This window comes from Anastrepha ludens, chromosome 2, assembly GCF_028408465.1.
Source record: "Anastrepha ludens isolate Willacy chromosome 2, idAnaLude1.1, whole genome shotgun sequence".
In the NCBI taxonomy this organism is placed as follows: domain Eukaryota; kingdom Metazoa; phylum Arthropoda; class Insecta; order Diptera; family Tephritidae; genus Anastrepha; species Anastrepha ludens.
The window spans coordinates 117,142,381-117,162,025 of NC_071498.1; the positions used below are offsets into that span (position 1 = coordinate 117,142,381).

At 34.2% G+C, this 19,645-nt stretch overlaps 1 protein-coding gene across 2 annotated transcripts; it reads right to left on the reverse strand.

Moving 5' to 3' along the window:
* Positions 1-207: 207 nt before the first annotated feature.
* Positions 208-19,372, reverse strand: LOC128855180 (decapping nuclease DXO homolog). Of its 2 annotated transcripts, none has more exons than XM_054089879.1 (4): positions 18,643-19,372; positions 6,126-6,273; positions 736-949; positions 208-658 (listed from the first exon to the last, which is right to left on the reverse strand). In XM_054089879.1, exons 1-4 carry the CDS (start codon positions 19,238-19,240, stop codon positions 434-436), a joined length of 1,185 nt encoding a protein of 394 aa, XP_053945854.1. In that variant the 5' UTR covers positions 19,241-19,372; the 3' UTR covers positions 208-433. The 2 variants fall into 2 exon arrangements, with proteins under 2 accessions (XP_053945854.1, XP_053945855.1); XM_054089880.1 differs by lacking the exon at positions 18,643-19,372 and adding an exon at positions 6,659-7,303.
* Between the last annotated feature and the right edge of the window lie 273 nt (positions 19,373-19,645).

The window sequence follows — 19,645 nt, forward strand, 5'->3', positions numbered from 1 at the left end:
GTTTTGAATAAAATGGGGTTAAGCCGTTCTTTGATTATGATCGATGTCTAAATTATTAACCTCGGAGCTCTTGGGGTTTTTTATTATAAACCCCGTGTCAATTTTTCAAAATTAAAAATGGTGGATTTAAGAGGGCGGGCGTAAAACGATAAAGTATAGCTGACTCAAACTGGCCACCAGGGTGACATAAAACAATATACATACATATATGGGTATTTTTTTGTTTATTTATTGATGTTGATAACCAAAAAAATTAAACACAATGTAATTATTAAGTAATCGTAAAGGATAAGCTATAACTGGTGTTTTATGTAGAAAATTATATGTATACATGCATACATTTATATGTAAGAAATGACTTGAAACTAGATCTTTTTTGTTGACATTTTTTCAAACTTTGCTGTTACAGCCATCGTCCGAGTTTGTAGTAAAATTATTTGAAATTCGTTCGTTCCTTACATTTTTTAATATATTCCTCCGATAACAGAGAGTATTCTGATTTACCATTATGAATTTTCAGTTTAATACATTTTGCGTAGGAGTCATACTTAAATTCGTAAGTCGTATATGGGCAGTCAACGTTGGCCATAGTTTCTTCTACCAAGGATAACATGGTGTGCAGAAATCGTATACAAATATGCGGCTGCCAAGATCGATTCTAAAATGAAACAATAAAAATATATTTTAACTAAATAAATATATGTATATATTTAATTAAAAATTTTGTCATTTTACTTTCGGCATATCCTGAACTCGCTTCATCTGCACTGGAGTATTCACCACACCGTCCAAATTTCGTACACCAATAAAGATATCGTTTACGTTTGCCAAATATGACTGTAACCAGAAAAGCATGCATTTCGGATGGTCGAAAATATCTCCGATTGGTTTCTTCGGGACTACTTTCGTCAACACGAATCTACATTCATTAATTTCATCCAAATTATGACTGAAACGAATTAAGTACACATATATATATATATATTTACATATATGCGTAATAATAAATAGGCATTCTACAGGGTCCGGCATTCGAAGTGTAACCAACTTCAGACCGCTCGCGCAGCTGATGCACGGGCATCAGCTGTCTGTTAATTGGCTAAATGACAGTCCAGAGTATTGTTAACAAGTGCGCGGAGGCATTTTGCCGAGAGTAAACGCGAAAAAAGAAAATCAGTAATGGATTTCAAACGTCACACTATTACGTATTTGTATTATATTTGGCTGGAAAATCACAACCAGCCCGTGCAGCTTCGTGAGCCCGAGCACCTTGAAGAAAATACAGTTTTGGTTTATCGCACCATTACTAGTTATAATGATATTGGTAGCATCGCGAAACGTCATGGAGGTGGTCATCAAAAGACTGCGACTTCACGTGAAATGGTTTAAAAAGTAAAGAAGCGGCTTGAGCCGAATCCCCGACGAAGTGCCAATCAAATGACAAAAGATCTGAAAATATCTAACCGTAGCATCCGCCGCATACAGAAAAATGATCTCCAAGTCAAGCCGTACAAGATCCAAAGGGGGCATGATATTACACCAAAGCAGCAACAATTCAAACTTAAAAAAGCCAAGGAGTTGCTTCGCTTGGCCGAAAGCGGTCAATTTCCGAGCATTGTTTTCTGACGAGAGAATTTTTCATATTAAGCAATTCGTAAACTCCAAAAAGGATAGGGTTTATTTGACCGACCGTTCATACGAGAATTTGAGTCATCGATTAACCACCAGGAGACAGCACCCGCCACAGGTAATGGTTTGGGCCGCTGTAACCGGGATGGGCACTCTCCAATCGTTTTCATCGAGTCTGGCGTCAAGGTTAATGCGAAATAATATCGGAAAAGTATTCTGCTGATTTCTTTGAAGACTATGGACGTTTCAACGGGAGTCGGCATCGTCTCACAAAGTTCGAGTGCACCAAGAATGGCTAATATTGTAAAAAACATTCCGAACTTCATTACGTCCACACAATGGCTCTAAAATTCACCAAACGCGAATGCTACAAGTCACATTCGGGCAGCTTGCGATTCGTTTCTAGACCGTCTCAAGGCCATAATCAAGGAAAAAGTAAATTGATTCTTAATTTTGTATTATTTTCACACATTTGAATTGAATAAAAGTCATTTTTCAAACTAAATTTATGGTATTTTTATTTGGTTACACTTCGAGTGCCGGACCCTGTACATATATAAAAGTATGCAGATAATAAATAAAAACGAAAGTATTTAATTTCGAGCACAACGGAAATTCCTATAAAAATACGGCTTACGTTTTTTAGTCATATAAGGATCATATTTTGTAATTTTTTATTCAGGCAGCGTATGATAAATATCGAATCAAAGTTAAGAACCAACCCCAATAGTTTTTGCATCAACTACAAGCGCAAAAAAATGGTTATCGAACTAGTTGTGTCTATTAAAATATTGCTTCGGACAGTCTTATTGACTCTTGCAATTTATTCGCAAATTTTTTTTTAAGAGATGTACGATAAATGTGATTCAAATAATAACCATTTAATTGACCGGTTGCCATTGGACATCCCTGAGAATTTTACCGTGTATCGAGATGATTTCCAATCGCTTATCTGGAAAATAGTGATAGTTTGAATCATGAGGGTCTTGCTCCCATTTCTTTAATTACATTCAACTTTAATATTTATCCCAATCGCTAAACTTTTGACGTGATAACGTCTTATAATTCGATTTAGCCGGCTGCACGCACGAAAAATTGCTCATTTGTCGTTACCTTTCTCATTGTCGTTACCTTGAATGAACTGCAAGCGAAAGCGCGGAACGAACGACAAAGCAAGCAAAGCAAACGAACGGCAACGTTCGACATCTTGCTCTCTCCTACTTAAGTGAGCGTATATATGTATATATATGCGCATATGTACATATATAAATTCACGTATTTGTATTTGCATATGCCTTCTTATTGATTATTATTAATTTGATTTACTTGAAGAATTTAAAATAAAACCAAGTTTGTTAATAATACCTGTTGTTTTAATGTTATTATTATTAATTTTTTTTATTTTATATGAAGGAAAAAATGTATGGTAATACCTATTTACCACATACCTTATAAGATATGTTGTATACTAATATACATATGTATATAAACATGCATATACATATACAATTTCGCGCAATTTTCGAAAAGAACAAATCTATATGTAAAGATGCATACAAATCATATGGACATATCAAATATACGAATCTATTCCGTACGCAAGCAAATGTAAGCTAATGTGCTTGAACTGCAAGCGAGAGCGCGGAACGAACGACAAAGAGCACAATCGGCCCCCGCGTTCGGCAACGCTCGACATCTGGCTCTGTCCTACTTGAGTAAGCATATATATGTATGTATATGCGCATTTGTATATAAATTCACATACTTGTATTTGCATATGCCTTCTTCCTGTGTGCATGGTAATGAACCATTTCTCTGTTGAGAATAGGACGATGATAGAAAAAGTAGGAAATGAAAGGGAGTGTTTCGAGTGTAAAGTTTTTTGAAAAAGGCAAATCGATGATGGTGCCTCTTAGAGTTGTTGACTTATTAACGTCTGATGCACAATCGAAATTGAACATATCTTTCATGAATTTGATAAATGTTTCGTCATTTTTCACGTTTGTGTAAATGTAACTTGATCAATTCCATTGCGATTCCATTTACCTCCTTAAGTATTAAAATAATTTAACGTGTTTATCTTAAAACTCTCAGTTATTTCTTTTCACTTATTTCAAAGAAAATTATTCGTAGAGGGTATGAACAAAATTGTTTGGAGTTTGAGCTGCGTCGTGTTCAGATAACGGGATTGTAGTACAGTTACTTAAATAGGCTGAGTAGAAAAAGTGTGCGTTCATTTCGAATAGTGACGATTATTTGCATGGCAATTACGTTAAATTTAATTTTAAATCATTCATGTACTTAACGCGGTTAAGAACAAATCTAAAGAGGGAAAAATTGATATTAGAAATACATTTTTTGTTACTATGGACCAAACGCGAAAAGAAATAGATATTGGTGAAAGGAAAATCATTGTAAGTTTGTGGCAAAATAGTAAGAGCTATCGGGAAATCGCGAAAATTGTTGGGAGGCAATACTCCTCGGTCCAAAGAGTGATAAACAACTTCAAGCAAACGAATTGTTTGGAGTCTAAGCCTCGTTCTGGGCTACCAAAAAAACTGACGGAAAGAGAAGAACGCAACATAACTATTCTTGTGAAGTCTAATCCACGACTAACAGCAAGCCAAATTTCAAAAGACATAGAAGTAAAATACCAAAAGAAAGTGGATACAGTAAGAAAAATTCTAAAAAGAATCGGATTTCACGGCAGAGTGGCCCGAAAAAAGCCCTTCATTTCGCGAGTAAATCGACTTAAGCGGATGGCTTTCGCCAAGGAATACGTAAACAAGCCACATGAGTTTTGGAATAGTGTGATTTTTTCAGATGAGAGCAAGTTTTGCATTTTCGGGATAAAAGGTCGTAAAATTATTTGGAGGAAAAACGGAACGGCACTTGGAAAGCAAAATCTGGTGCCTACGGTAAAGCATGGGGAGGAGGTGCCATGATATGGGGGTGTATGGCTAGTTCGGGCGTTGGAAATATACAGTTTATTGAGTCGATAATGAACAGACATGATTATCTCGATATTTTAAAAACGAATTTGAGAGAAAGTGCAATCAAACTGGGACTCGGTGAAAGATTTGTTTTCCAACAGGACAACGACCCGAAACACACAGCAGAGATGGTTAGGTTGTACCCGAAAAAAGGGGGAAAAGTACCCGATCCCCCTCCCTCTCGTCGGGCCTGCCTGACCTTAACCCCATTGAGCACTGTGGGACGTTCTAGAAAAAAAAATACGAGAGCGTACAATAACTAGCAAGGAAATGCTAAAGAACGCGCTTAAAGAGGAATGGGAAGCCATAAGTCCAGAAATAACAGCCAAACTAGTTGGATCAATGAAAAGACGCCTTCTAGAAGTCATAAAAAGGCGTGGATATCCAACTAACTATTATTTTTAAAACATTTCTATGATCTTAAGCTTTTTATTTTATTATTATTGAAGTGAACGCAAACTTTTCCCGTATAGTTTGAATGACCTTTTCAATTTTATGTGATCTCATTTTAAATTTGAGTTTGTTATTGGTAGCGAAATATGTGAGATAGTTACGTTTAAGTGAACTAAATAAAACTCTTTAAAACAAATTTCTGAAATATTTATTGTTTTGAACTTTTCTAATGCAAAGAATATTTGCATAGGTGAACGCAGACTTTTTCTACTATGTGTATGTGATAAGTGCACTTATTATAAAGGGTTTTCCAATAACAGGTGTTATTTTGAATACCCCGCTATTTCGGTAGAATTCACTTTTGAACCTGTCGTTTTTGATATTTCACAAGTAGAAACTACGCCATTAATAAAAATGAACGAATCACGCTTAAACAATGCACTGAAATTATTAAAATTCACTATAAAAATGGGGAAATTTGGCAGAGACGGTTCGTAAAACTCAAACATTTTTGGGTCATCGTTGAGCACCTTGTCGGACCGCAATACACAAATTGGTGAAAAAAATCGAACGTTGGGACAAGTTAGTGATGTAAAGAATAAAACCCGTGCACGTCGCTCAAGAATAGCAGAAAATATTGCTGTTGTAGCCGACCTTACTTTTTCGAAAATGAAGCCGGAGCAACAGTTACGGTGAATGGATTGCGCTATCGAGAGATGATTAACGATTTTTTTGGCCGGAATTAGATGGTATTTATTTTCAACAAGATGGCGCTACGTGCCACAAAAGCATCGAAACCATTGATTATAACACCTCTTATTGGAAAACCCTTTATAAAAATTTGGTGAAGATAAAAGAGAAATTTTAATTTATTAGTTTTATCAAAATAAACACCCAACCAACATTTCCCACGAGTTTCATTAGAAAACTCCTAATATTTCTCATAAAAAATACGAAACTTACAGTTATAAATACTTGCTCAAACGTTTTTGGTATAGCTAAAAAACACACTTTTTTAAAATCCATCGAAAATTAAACGACTAATTAATTATTGCTGCCATAGCTAGTTAAAAAATTAAATTTATATGCTATTAAAATAATAATACTTACATATCATTAATCTTATGATCTGAAATTATACCCTGAATTTCAGCTGAATAGATTAGGTCGAATTCTTTCAATGTAGTCTGATAAATACTAAAAATTATGTTATTTTCGTCCACAGGCACATTGGTATTGGGTTCCAAATCGGGTGAATCTAAAATTGGAATAATAATAATGAAAATAATACAAACGTAAGATTCCGATGAAAATTAAGAATAGAATTTTAATAAAATTCGTATTATTGAGTAAAAATAGCTTTAAATCAAATATTGAATTAATAAAGAGTGTTTAAAAGTGAATATTGTTACTTTTCTGTTTGTATTTAAGAAAATAAGCATTTTTTCCAGCTTATGCAAAAATTAAGCATTTTTAACGTTAAATATTGCTATTAGTTCTTAATGGTAATTAAGAAAAAATACTATAAATCAAACGGCTGATATAGTAGTCACAATTATAATTTAAAAATTCGATCCACGCACTTAAACATTATAAGCAAATTTATCGTGGTATCAATGGAAAGCCAACCCAAAAGCACTAACCGGAAAAGCAGGCTTGCGCGAATTTTGAATGATATGAACAGTTTTTTGAACCATCATCGTCAAACTTCAATTGAGTCAGATGAATAATGCCACAATATCTCGTAGCGTAAAACGTCATACTATTATATTCAGATCCCTTCAAACGATATGGAGTAAGCATGATACGAGCCAATAATCCACGTGTGGTCAAAATTTGTTTACGTTTTGGCCCCATGGCCGATTGCTTATCTGGGCAAGATGTTGAACTCGACGCACAAGCTTTTGCAAAAATATGAAATGGCTCTGCGTTCCGACGGAAAATGAATTGATCAAATCCCTTATTCAAATCTAAAGGATAAGATGTTGCCTTTGGCTCTTTAAAGTATGGAAGTTGTACGCAATCAATAACTTCGTCAGAGCTGGTTACATTGTAGATGGCACGTATTTTTGGGACGCTTAGGTAAAACGCCGGCAGATAAATCTTATTTGTTAATTCACTCGACCGCAAGTACATTATCACTTTATAACCACTATCTTTTTCGTTTATAGACATTTTGCTTCCAAATATCTGTGCCTTAACTGTTTCACCGATTTTTATTTCTTTTAATTAATTTAACAAGGATATATGAAGGACACTTAAATAAAAGTTAATTGACCTATGCAGTACAACTTGAGTCTATGAAAAAACATGAAATTTGAACATTGAAAATAAAAAGGGGACTCCCCGTTGAAATCAACGACATACAGCAGTACAGTACAACTTGCAGAGAACGTTAATGTATAGAGAAGTCTCAATGACAGGAACGTATGGAATTTCGAGGGGTACTCGTCTCGCGAAGACAATTTCACCATAGACACATTTTTCAACAAAAATTAACAGTGAGGGGCTGAATTATGTAAATTTAGCAGCAGTCGATAAGAATTTGTTGGTGATTAGAAGCAAAGAATGTTAGGTAGCTTTTTAATATGAGCTATATATTTGAATTTTTCCAAATCATCCAAAATTAATATATAAATATGTAATGTCTGTCTGTCTGGTGTCTGTAAAACTTTGTTGAATCCCTTCCAACTGAATCAAAATCCTCTATAGAAAACGCTTCATTACTAGGCGCACACGCTTCATTACATTTGCGCCAAGAATGATAGAAACAAGATTGCGCCCATCAGAGCGTACGTGTCGTCACGTTTGCTGAGTTGTGCAATATTGCCAACCATTTGCTCTTCGCAATAAATTTAGTGCTTTTTATACCGAAAATGCGAAAATTTTGAAGTTTCGTGTTTGTTTCTTTTTGCGTTTAATTTAAAGCTACCGAAACTGTAAGTTTTAAAAACTACACATTATATACATTACCCATTTCGAACATTAGTTGGTTTTCAATGCTATCACTAGTAAAATGCTTCATACTTATAAAGCTCGTTTTTGGATTGAAGGCATTTCCTCGCCGGCAGAAATGCATCCACTGTTTGCAGAGCGCCTCATCCTTTGGAAATATAAAAAAGCTTATATCACACGCTTTATTGAGGTTTTTACTAGCACAATTTTTCACTGCACATTTCATGTTTTCTTATTTTTCACTTATACGAGTGCACTTTCACGAATTATCTTATTTCTGCGTAAATATTCACTAAAACGTTTGTTACCGTTTGTTCTTATTAACGCACATTTCAAAGAAGAAACGAATATTCATAAACATCAACAATAACCGCAATCATGGGCAATGTGACCAGATCTCTGAGAAGATTTTAGTGCTAATGAAAAATCTTTTACTCTTATAAAATTTGATAATTTGAAAGTGCAAATTTAATTTTTGGCTCCATTTAAGGTTATGCAAAAATATTAAATGCCCCTCTCCCAACTCTTCTTAAGATTGAAAACCTTTTTACACATTTTAAAAAGCCTTTGAATTTATTGAATGCGAATTAAAACCATAGAGGTGTAATCGTTTCTTCCGGTCACCAATCCTTAGTGAGACATAGGACACTAAGAGTTATATTCATTGTAAAAATAAACAAGAAAATACCAGAAAATACTAAAGAAACCATACTGACATTTTTACAAAAAGAGTACCTTACCTAGTTACACAACTTCAAATATAGCAAAAAAGTCGTTTCGTTAACAAAAGAGTCTCGCTTAACAAAAAAACCTCATAAATTAAATTGTATATAAGCATGACACATTTATTTAAAAAAAACGCACATTTTAAAGACAATTTGTCACGCATACAAAGTTCTTTAAGTGATTCAATAAAAATTTGTTGGGTTATTTTCTTTGAATGGGCATTTTAATGCGTTTTTATATCCAAAGCTAGGCAACACTGCAGTAGCGAGAGAGAGATTTGACTGCCGAAAGCAGAAGAACACCAACAACACCTGCACTCGCGGGCAATGCCACCAGATGTTAAAAAAAATAAAGCTAAATAAAACTGAGTGAATTATTTAAATAATTATTAAAAAATGTATATTTTACAAAATTATAAACATGACATTTTAATTAGAACAGCTAGAAAAATGTCATGAAGAAAGAACTAAAACTCCGACACAAAAATAATAAAAATAACAAAAAAAAAATGATAAATCAAGTTACGAAAATGGTAATCTGGCCATATTCGAGCTAAAATCACGTAACTAGTTGTCAAATTCGCTGAGCTCAAAGTAACGGGACCACGATAGGCGCCACCTCATTATTCTTTCCATCATGCATTTGCGCATATGTATGTTATATGCTGTGTGTATGTGTGCTCACCAGCCACAGCTCAAGATAAAACGGTAAAACTTCGCAAGAAATCCAGCGCGCATTCAAAGGCGCAGCGCACATTCATAGGCACAGCATTGTACATATACACATATTTACGTACATATATTGATGCATACATATGTACGAAGCCGCGGGCACTCGACTTGACAAAAATTCAAGATTTATCAAATATTGGCAAATAATTCTACGCGAAATATTCCAATATTGACTATTTTCGAATTGTCGAGAAAATTGGCATATGGGCGGCTCGTTTTATGAATGAAAGTACTTGCTCTTAGAACTATGAGCTCGAATTTATCAATGAATTTTTTGATGATGAGTTTTTGTTGCACAGTACAATAGTTGAAACTGTTCGGCGCCGCCGCGAATGGCAACTAGAATGATGGCCGCTACGCCTGCGACTATGACTGCATTTTGTTCTTGTAGTCGCTAGGCATAGAATTTTAGCTTTGAACGACATACGCATTTTGACGAATAAAGTGAGTGCCCTGTGTGTGCGGTTGTATGTACATGGATATGTGTCATGATGCAAAGAATAATGAGATGGCGCCCATCGTGGTCCCGTTACTTTGCGCTCAGCGAATTTGACAACTAGTTACGTGATTTTAGCTCCAGTATGGCCAGATTACCATTTTCGTAACTTGATTTAGCATTTTTTTTTGTTATTTTTATTATTTTTTGTCTCGGAGTTTTAGTTCTTTCTTCATGACATTTTTCTAGCTGTTCTAATTAAAATGTCATGTTTATAATTTTGTGAAATATACATTTTTTAATAATTATTTAAATAATTCACTCAGTTTTATTTAGCTTTACTTTTTTTTAACATCTGGTGGCATTGCCCGCGATTGCCGGTGTTGTTGGTGTTCTTCTGCTTTCGGCAGTCAAATCTCTCTCTCGCTACTGCAGAGTTGCCTAGCTTTGGATATAAAAACGCACTAAATGCCCATTTAAAGAAAATAAAACACGAAATTTTTATTGTGTTAAGTAAGAACTTTGTATGCGTGACAAATTGTCTGTAGAATGTGCGTTTTTTTTAAACAAATGTGTTATGCTTATGTTCAATTTAATTTATGAGTTTTTTTTGTTAAGCGAAATTCTTTTGTTAAAGAAACGACTTTTTTGCTATATTTGAAGTTATGTAACTACATAAGGTACTCTTTTTGTAAAAATGTCAGTATGGTTTCTTTAGTATTTTCTGGTATTTTGTTGGTTATTTTTACTATGAATACACCTCTTGATGCTCTATGTCTCACTAAGGATTGATGACCGGAAGAAACGATTACACCTCTATGGTTTCAATTCGCATTCAATAAATTCAAAGGCTTTTTAAAATGTGTAAAAAGGTTTTCAATCTTAAGAAGAGTTGAGAGAGGGGCATTTAATATTTTTGCATAACCTTAAATGGAGCCAAAAATTAAATTTGCACTTTCAAATTATCAAATTTTATAAGAGTAAAAAACTTTTCATTAGCACTAAAATCTTCTCAGAGTGGCCTTTTTTAAACTTCTTTTGTATAATAATACAGTTTTTTTTCAACTTAAGTCTCGGTAGCCTTAAATTAAAAACAAAAAGAAACAAACACCAAACTTAAAAATTGTCGCATTTTCGGTATAAAAAAGCACTAAATTTATTGCGAAGAGCAAATGGTTGGCAATACTGCACAACTCTGCAAACGTGACGTCACGTACGCTCTGATGGGCGCAATCTTCATGCTTTTGCATGACTTATTTCTCTCTCAGCATTGTCACTACACACATACATATTTCGGCAAGATAGCAAGAAAAGCAATGACACTGAAAGGCAATGAAAAACAATTCAATTCAAACAAGTGAATTGTGTCAAATGATATTCCTGATATTTTAAAATCAAATAGGCAGTTAATGTTTGGTATGATGGTTTTGTAGAATAAAAATTAAATTCTGATTAATATTTGAATACAACTTACACTTTGCCTGCAAATATTCTTCTGCGCACTTTATTGGCTTTTAAATTTACTAAAAGCTGTCGTATTTCATAACTTCAATAGCTTTAAAAATTATTCATCGAAAGTTTACCGTTATTTATTAATATTCTGCCCTTAATACGCAAAAGTGCGCGGGGAGCGAAGAAATGTGTATGTTTGCAATTTTCATACATCTCGAAGGTGTTCTAATACACACTACGTACATACATACATATGACACCAATTCACACATTGTACTTGATGTCTTTCGGCAAAGCTTGTATGAGAATGTTTTTCTACCATTGCCATGCAAGCATATAAGCAGCGTCGTGCAATTCGTGTACTGTCGATAGAGCCGAAGTAGTATTGCTTGTTGAAGACAGTTTTTCTTCGTTGCTGTTCAAGTTGTGTGCCTACATTGCTTTTTGTCATCACAAACAGTGTCACATGCAATGTGTGACTTGTTGCTTTGTAATAAGCAAGTCATTTGTGCACCACTTTAGTATGTATGCACCCTTATATGTATGTAAATATGTCTTCTAACTGTGCGACAGTCGCGAGTTAATGCGACTTCCAGCGAATCACACATTGCTGTCCGCAAAGCCGCATATATGTACCTTATGATCAGAAAGTACCGGGAATGTTTAAATTAAACAAAACAGAGTTAAATTTAAGGCAAATTTATATTATCTCCTTCAAAATTTGACCCGTCTGAAGCCCCCTTCAGGCCGATTTGTATTCTCTTTGATCAGTGCGATGGCGCGTTATCATCATGCAAAATCTGAGAATTGTTTGCTCACATTTCCGGGGGTTTCCAACACACAGCATCTCTCTAAGGTTTCAAAACGGATAAATAATATTCTCTATTGACTGTCTGGCCCGATGGAAGGTACTCATGGTGGACTATGCCTTGGCAATCGAAGGAAACAGTCAACATCACCTTCCCGGTTCTTATTGCTCATAGGGTATACATATCCCATCTTTTCACTGACGGACAAGAAGACGGTCGCAGTTGCTGTTTTTTATATGCATACATTTTGCGTTCGTTGAAGGTTTGTATATATTTGTATACATATGCGTGTATGCGCGTTTGGCTTTCTGGATGCATCCATGGATATTAGAATATTTTCTCATCAATATGTGTATGTAAGTAGTTCAGATTTGACTGAAGAGATTAAATATAGGAATGCATATTCATATGATTGCCTTTATGGCTGTTTTACATATACAGTGGCTCACAGCTTATTTCGTGTGCCCGTTTATCAAAATAAAAAAGTTTAATATTTTTGTATAAACTTTATTTAGAAAAAAAACTTAAACGTACATTCAAAGATAAATTATTTCTTGTTACAAACATACATAAATAAACTTAAATTATTTCTTCTAAAGTAATATATTTACAGCAAAATCAAAATTATAAGTAAATCCACGTCACACCTTATTTCGTGTGCTTAACCAAACTAGAAAAAAACATGATTTTTTTTTTAAATTTATTAAGTTTTTACTAATCTAATATTTTGTAGGGTAGCCTTTTTGTTTTAATACAGCTTTTAACCGGGATTGCATGGAGCTAACAAGTCTTCCAGTGTATTCAGGAGATATTTTCTCCCACTCCACTTGCAATGCTGTTTTTAGATCTTGTTTGTTGCTTATGTTATGTTTTCTAATTTTTTGATCCAGAATATTCCATAAATTCTCAATTACATAGAGATCAGGTGATTGTGCTGGCGTTTTTACCACATGAGGGCAATTCCATATAAGCCACCGTTGCACTAATTCCGACTTATGCTTCGGATCATTGTCCTGATAGAACCTGAACCTGCCCCGAATGCCTAATTTTTCAGCACTTTGTAGTAAATTATTTTTTAATAAATTCAAATAAAAAGTTTTATCCATAATTTCGTTGATAAAAACCAAGTTTCCGACACCAGCTGTTGACATGCAGCCCCAAACCATTACATGGCCCCCACCGTGTTTTACTGTACCACGCAGATTCTTCGGATCCAGCTCCGCGTTGGGCTTACGCCAAACGAAAGACTTTCCATCGGAACCAAAGAGGTTGAATTTGCTTTCGTCGGCGAAAATAACGTCATTCCAAAATGTTTGGTCTTTATTAACATGGTTATCGGCAAACTCCACCCTTAATCTTCTGTTACGCTCATTAACAAACGGTTTGTTTCGAGCTGTACGACCATGGAAATCAGCTTTGCGCCGAATTCTTCTTATTGTTTCAGGATTATATGACTTACCAAGTACTTTTTCAACCTCTTTTGTCAAAGCTGGCGCACTAATTCGTGGGTCTTTTTTAATTTTTCTTAATATCCACCTTTCATCAGCTTCTGTGAAAATTTTGTTTGGAGCTTGGCGGCCTTTGTCAACCACTCTTTTTTCACGAGAAAAGCGTTGAATAATGTACCGTACTGTGGAAGTACTTAAATTTACAATTTCAGCAATTTTTTTCTACGACTTTCCATTTTTGTAATGCGTAATCACTAATTCGCGCCTTTCAATCGACGTACGACGACCCATCACGGTATTTTTAAATTAATCTGGACAACTGACTACTTTCAATGTGTAAACTAAATAAGGATATAATCTAATATACTATGCAAAACAAATTTCCTATAATTGTTAACCGGTTTACTGGCGCCGATAACGGTAAAAGTGAACACACGAAATAAGCTGTGACGTCAATTTACCTAGTATTCTGTTTTTGTTGTAAATATTCTACTAAAGCAGAAACAATTTGAATGCATTTATACATGTTTGTAATTAGAAATAATTTATCTTTGATTGTGCATTTAAATTTTTTTTAAAGTAAATCAAATAAAAATAATTTTACAATTCTTTAGTTTAACATACAGCCACACGAAATAAGCTGTGAGCCACTGTAAATTAATTCAAAAGAAGTATGAATAATGTTATATAGAAAATAAATTTCTAAATAACAGGTATTAGAAAAACCTGAATATACTATTTTAAATCAATTCTAATTAAACCAAATATAAAAAATGAAATAAAAATATCGAACAAAGAGCTGTGTACAGGACTTGAACCTGAGTCAAATATGGGACGATTTACTGCATGCACGACACGTCTTTCACGATTGTGCTAAACTACAACTATTAATGAACTTTTCTAAATCACTCATTTATTCGATTCGCACTTTTATATGCACATATTCTGCGTTAGTTGAAAGTTTGTATGCGTAATTATATGCATATGTATCTGTGTATGCGCGTTTGGCTTTCTGGACGGATATTAGAATGATATTTTCTCATCAATATAATTTGGATTTGATGAAAGAGATTAACATATGTACATACTTTCTGTTTTGATTGATTTATATAAAAATCAGATCATATCCAGTATGAACTATTTTATACCGAAAAGAAATTTCCATTTATGAAATACAAAAAAAACAGTATTTTAAAAAAATTTTAATTAAAATAAACTCAAAAATTTTACCAAACTTTCCTGGTTTGAATTGTAAAAAAAAATGTCCAAAAAAAAAAAATATGACTTCAGGACTTGAGCCTGAATTAAATACGTGCCAAAAAACAAAACGAATGACTCCGCCGACTTTAGCTTCTGCACCACAAACTAACTGCCGCACGGCCTTCTTAATCGCAAATTTATTCGCTTCGATTTCCTTAGTAGTGTGCCGAAAAATCTTATGAACTTCCTCAGTAGTTTCCCAGCAAAACCTGCGTGACCGAAACTCTAACACAATTACACGTTTTTATTTGTTACAAACACATATGCACGCAGGTTTTGCTGGGGCGTCACCGAAACTCTAACACAATCGACTTTTTTTTGATTCTCCGTCACCTTTGGAAAATGTGTAAGCGTAAGCAAACTTCATTCATATATTTTTTCTCATTTTTGCATCAATAGAAAAAAAAAACAAAAAAAAACGGCAAGTGGCTGTCAAAGCAATAAGTCAAAAAGATATCTTTTCTCTCTATTTGATATCAAAGTAGGCCGAGAATCAAATTGTTAACATTTGGCAAATGTGTAAGCAGTAAGCAAACTTCATTCAAATATTTTTCCTCATTTTTGCATCACTCAAAGTAAACAAACGCCGTAGCCGAATGGGTTGGTGCGTGACTACTATTCAGAATTCACAGAGAGAACGTCAGTTCGAATCTCGGTGAAAGCAAAATTAATAAAAACATTTTTCTAATAGCGGTCGCCCATCAGCAGGCAATGGCAAAACACCGAGTGTATTTCTGCCATGAAAAAATTCTCCTCATAAACATATCATAAAACAAAATAAAATAAATGTATAAAAAAATTTTTTTTTTGTGATTCGAACCAAGGATTTTGGATCGGAAGCCCACATTGCTAGCCGCTAGGCTATCGCGCTGTGCTGCCGGCGCTGGCCTAAAAGTTATTTTGTTCGTCGCTACGTTTATATGAAACTGGCACTGGCAAACGAATCCATATGTATGAAAGGGATAAAAAAATCACACGTACACAAAGTTTTTGGCACGATTTTCCCCCAACGCTTTTAACAACGTGATTGTAAAGGGGCGTGGTTAGTGACAGTTTAACGGTCACGCGTGGCGGTTACGTGAAGGGTAACGTGACCGCCACTCTTCTTGCTGGGTTGGTAAACGCAGAAAAAATCTGAATTGCTGTCCTAGCGTGGTAAGTAAATATAGAAACCCTCCACTCGCGTGGTAAATATCTGCAATTCCCCACTCGTGAGCAAAGTTGAATTTGAAATGACCTTATTATGAATCTACAAATTAGAACTCGAAAAAAGCTCATTTAACATTTGCTCCTTCTCATTGCATTAACATTCTCTGATAAGACGTTATCACGTCAAAAAATACCGCTGCAGGTGAAATTCACCTCATTATTCTAACAGAGTTGTTGTTTCGTTTTAATTCGCGTTCACATTATTTTCATTGCTTCTTTGTTTGCAGCACTCCATTTCAGCGAAGCTTTTTAGTTATTGTTAATTTGGCTGGCATATTTGGAGTTTGCAACTTAAAAATACAATTTAAATTGTTAATTTATGGTATATATAAATAAAAAGTGTTAGAAACGTGTGTGTATGTAAATGTAGTTTTAATAATTATTAAAATAAACGTGATAAGTGCACTTAATTTATTTTTTATTTTTTGTTGGTGCTAGTTTTAGCAAAATAAGCACTAAATAAATTCGTAATATTTCTCTCAAAGCAAGTGACGGTCCATCGTATGGAGTCCTAGTCAAAATTACTCATGCCCCATTATATTAACACGTTCCCTGTCCGCTGAGCCACATATGGTTCAGTAAACGTGCGCCTGATAAGCACTGATACGTTCCTGAGCCATATGTGCGTCAGGGGGCATATGAACCACATATGTTTCATGAACGTGCAGAAGCAAAAATGTCCCTCTACGCTCATGGACCTTATGTGTTTCAGGTAGAAATACCCTACATCCGTTTTTTTATTACTATTATTACTAAAGCTATCCTATGACTACAAAAAAACAAATTATTCAAAAAACTTGGACTTGTCGGTCAATTTTGCATTTTTGTATTGGGACAGGGAACGTGTTAAGCTCCACCCATGACCAATTTTGGTACCCGGCTTGTAAACCAGATAATTGACGATGTTACAACAATGACAAACCCGACATTGACAGTACTTTCACGGGCAAAACTTTCCTTTACTACCACGATATATTTGAATGGGGGGCGGAGGGGGAGGAGGCGTGGCACCACCCACCCCGCCCATTAGAAAGAGCAAGGTCACACCATTATAACTGTGAAAGTCCCAACCTCCTAGTGTCCCTATAGAACCCCCAGGAGAAGTTTAAAAATTAGATTTTTTCCGACCGCATTTGCAGTTTGTGCTGAAATACAGTTGAAGAGAAGAGTATACAGCAGTCGTCAACCCAACAAGCATTTAACTTAGGTTTTATATTTCATAGCACTTATGAAAACGTTGTTTTATCGTAAAAGTTATGAGTGCCGATGGCGAAAATTTAGGTCAAAAATTGTCCGATTTTGCATTATTTCACTATTTATAAATTTTTTTTTTTGTAAAAATATTTATTTTTGTTATATATATGTATATTTGAAATCAAAAAAGCGCCGCAGGCGAAAATTTGGACTAAAAATCGCGCGATTTTTATTCCAAATTTTCAGTATTTGTAAAAATATTTGTTTTTGTAATATATATGTATATTTGAAACCAAAAAAGCGCCGCAGGCGAAAATTTGGACTAAAAATCGCGCGATTTTTATTCCAAATTTTCAGTATTTGTAAAAATATTTGTTTTTGTAATATATATGTATATTTGAAATCAAAAAAGCGCCGCAGGCGAAAATTTGTACTAAAAATCGCGCGATTTTTATTCCAAATTTTCAGTATTTGTAAAAATATTTGTTTTTGTAATATATATGTATATTTGAAATCAAAAAAGCGCCGCAGGCGAAAATTTGTACTAAAAATCGCGCGATTTTTATTCCAAATTTTCAGTATTTGTAAAAATTTTTGTTTTTGTAATATATATGTATATTTGAAATCAAAAAAGCGCCGCAGGCGAAAATTTGGACTAAAAATCGCGCGATTTTTATTCCAAATTTTCAGTATTTGTAAAAATATTTGTTTTTGTCATATTATGTATATTTGAAACTAAAAAAGCGCCCCTATAAATAATAAAAGAATTGTTCGCTTTTGGTTGACTGGGTTTTTCTTATTTCGCTTTGTTCTTCTCTCTCTCATCGTCCGTTTGACAGTTCGCTCCTCAAATTTATTCTGCACGGTATTACAAACGGTTAGAAGAACATTTGTAATAATAGAATTTTAATAGAATTTGGACTATTATTTAGTAAAAATAGCTTTAAATCGAATCTTAATATAATAAAGAATGTTTATAAGTGATTTTGTTACTTTTCTGTGTTTGTATTTATGTGAAATAAGCGTCTGTAATAGGGCATTTTTTTAAGCTTATGCAAAAAAGCTGCATTTTTAACGTTAAATATTGCTATTAATTTTTAATTTCAATTTATCAAAAGTAATATAAATCAAAAGGCTGATATAGTGACTACATATGCGTGTTATAATTTTTAAATTCGGTCCACGCACTTAGACATTATAAGCAAATATATCGTGGTAGAAAAGGAAAGCTCAGCCCTTTCACGAGTAAAATGGCTTCCCATCTATTTTTGGAATATTAATATTGGGACCAAAAGGGTTGAGTATTTATGACCATTTTTTATACCCGGTTTGTAAACTAGATAATTGCTGATGTTACGACTATCACAAACATATGTGCACATTAATGTGTGTAATAAAAGCACTAACCAGAATAGCACGCTTGCACAAATTTTGAATGATATGAAGATTTTTTTAAACCATCATATTCATACTTCGAATCAGTCAGGTAAAGAATACCACAATATCTGGTACCGTAAAACGTCATACTGTTATATTCAGACCCCTTCAACCGATATGGAGTAAGCATGACACGAGCCAATAATCCACGTGTGGTCAAAATTTGTTTACGTGTTGGCTCCAAAGCCGATTGCTTATCTGGGCAAGATGTTGCACTCGACGCACAAGTTTGTGTGTTTTGTGAAGCATTCAATTTCAATACGTTTTCTTCCGACTCTAAAACAAATTTTTGGACTTTATTCAGAAGCTGATATGGCTCTGCGTTCCGACGGAAAATGAATTGATCAAATCCCTTATTCAAATCTAAAGGATAAGATGTTGCCTTTGGCTCTTTAAAGTATGGAAGTTGTACGCAATCAATAACTTCGTCACAGCTGGTTACATTGTAGATGGCACGTATTTTTGGGCGGCTCAGGTAAAACGCCGGCGGATAAATCTTATTTGTTAATTCACTATACCGCAAGTGCATTATCACTTTATAACCACTATCTTTTTCGTTTATAGACATTTTGCTTCTAAATATCTGTCCTAACTTTTAAGCGACTTTTATTTCCTCTTATCACAATTTAACAAGTATATATGAAAGCAACTCAATTGAAAGTGAATTGACACGTGCATTACATGTCGAATCTATAAGCAAATATGAAAATGAAACAATTACTCATATTATTCATATAAAAAGGGGCTTCCCGTTGAAATCTACGGAAAAATTCAAGAAAATTCTCCTGCCAAGGCAAGTAGGAGTGTGTTAGGTCAGTGGTTCGTCTGTTTGCTTGAACGTATTCGCAGGGTTGCTATGCTAAATAAGAATTTTTATGGTAACATTAAAAATAATAGAATATTGATAGAATTGACTTGGAAACTTTACAATAACAAATATTTTTAATACATACATTTCTTAGCTATAACAACC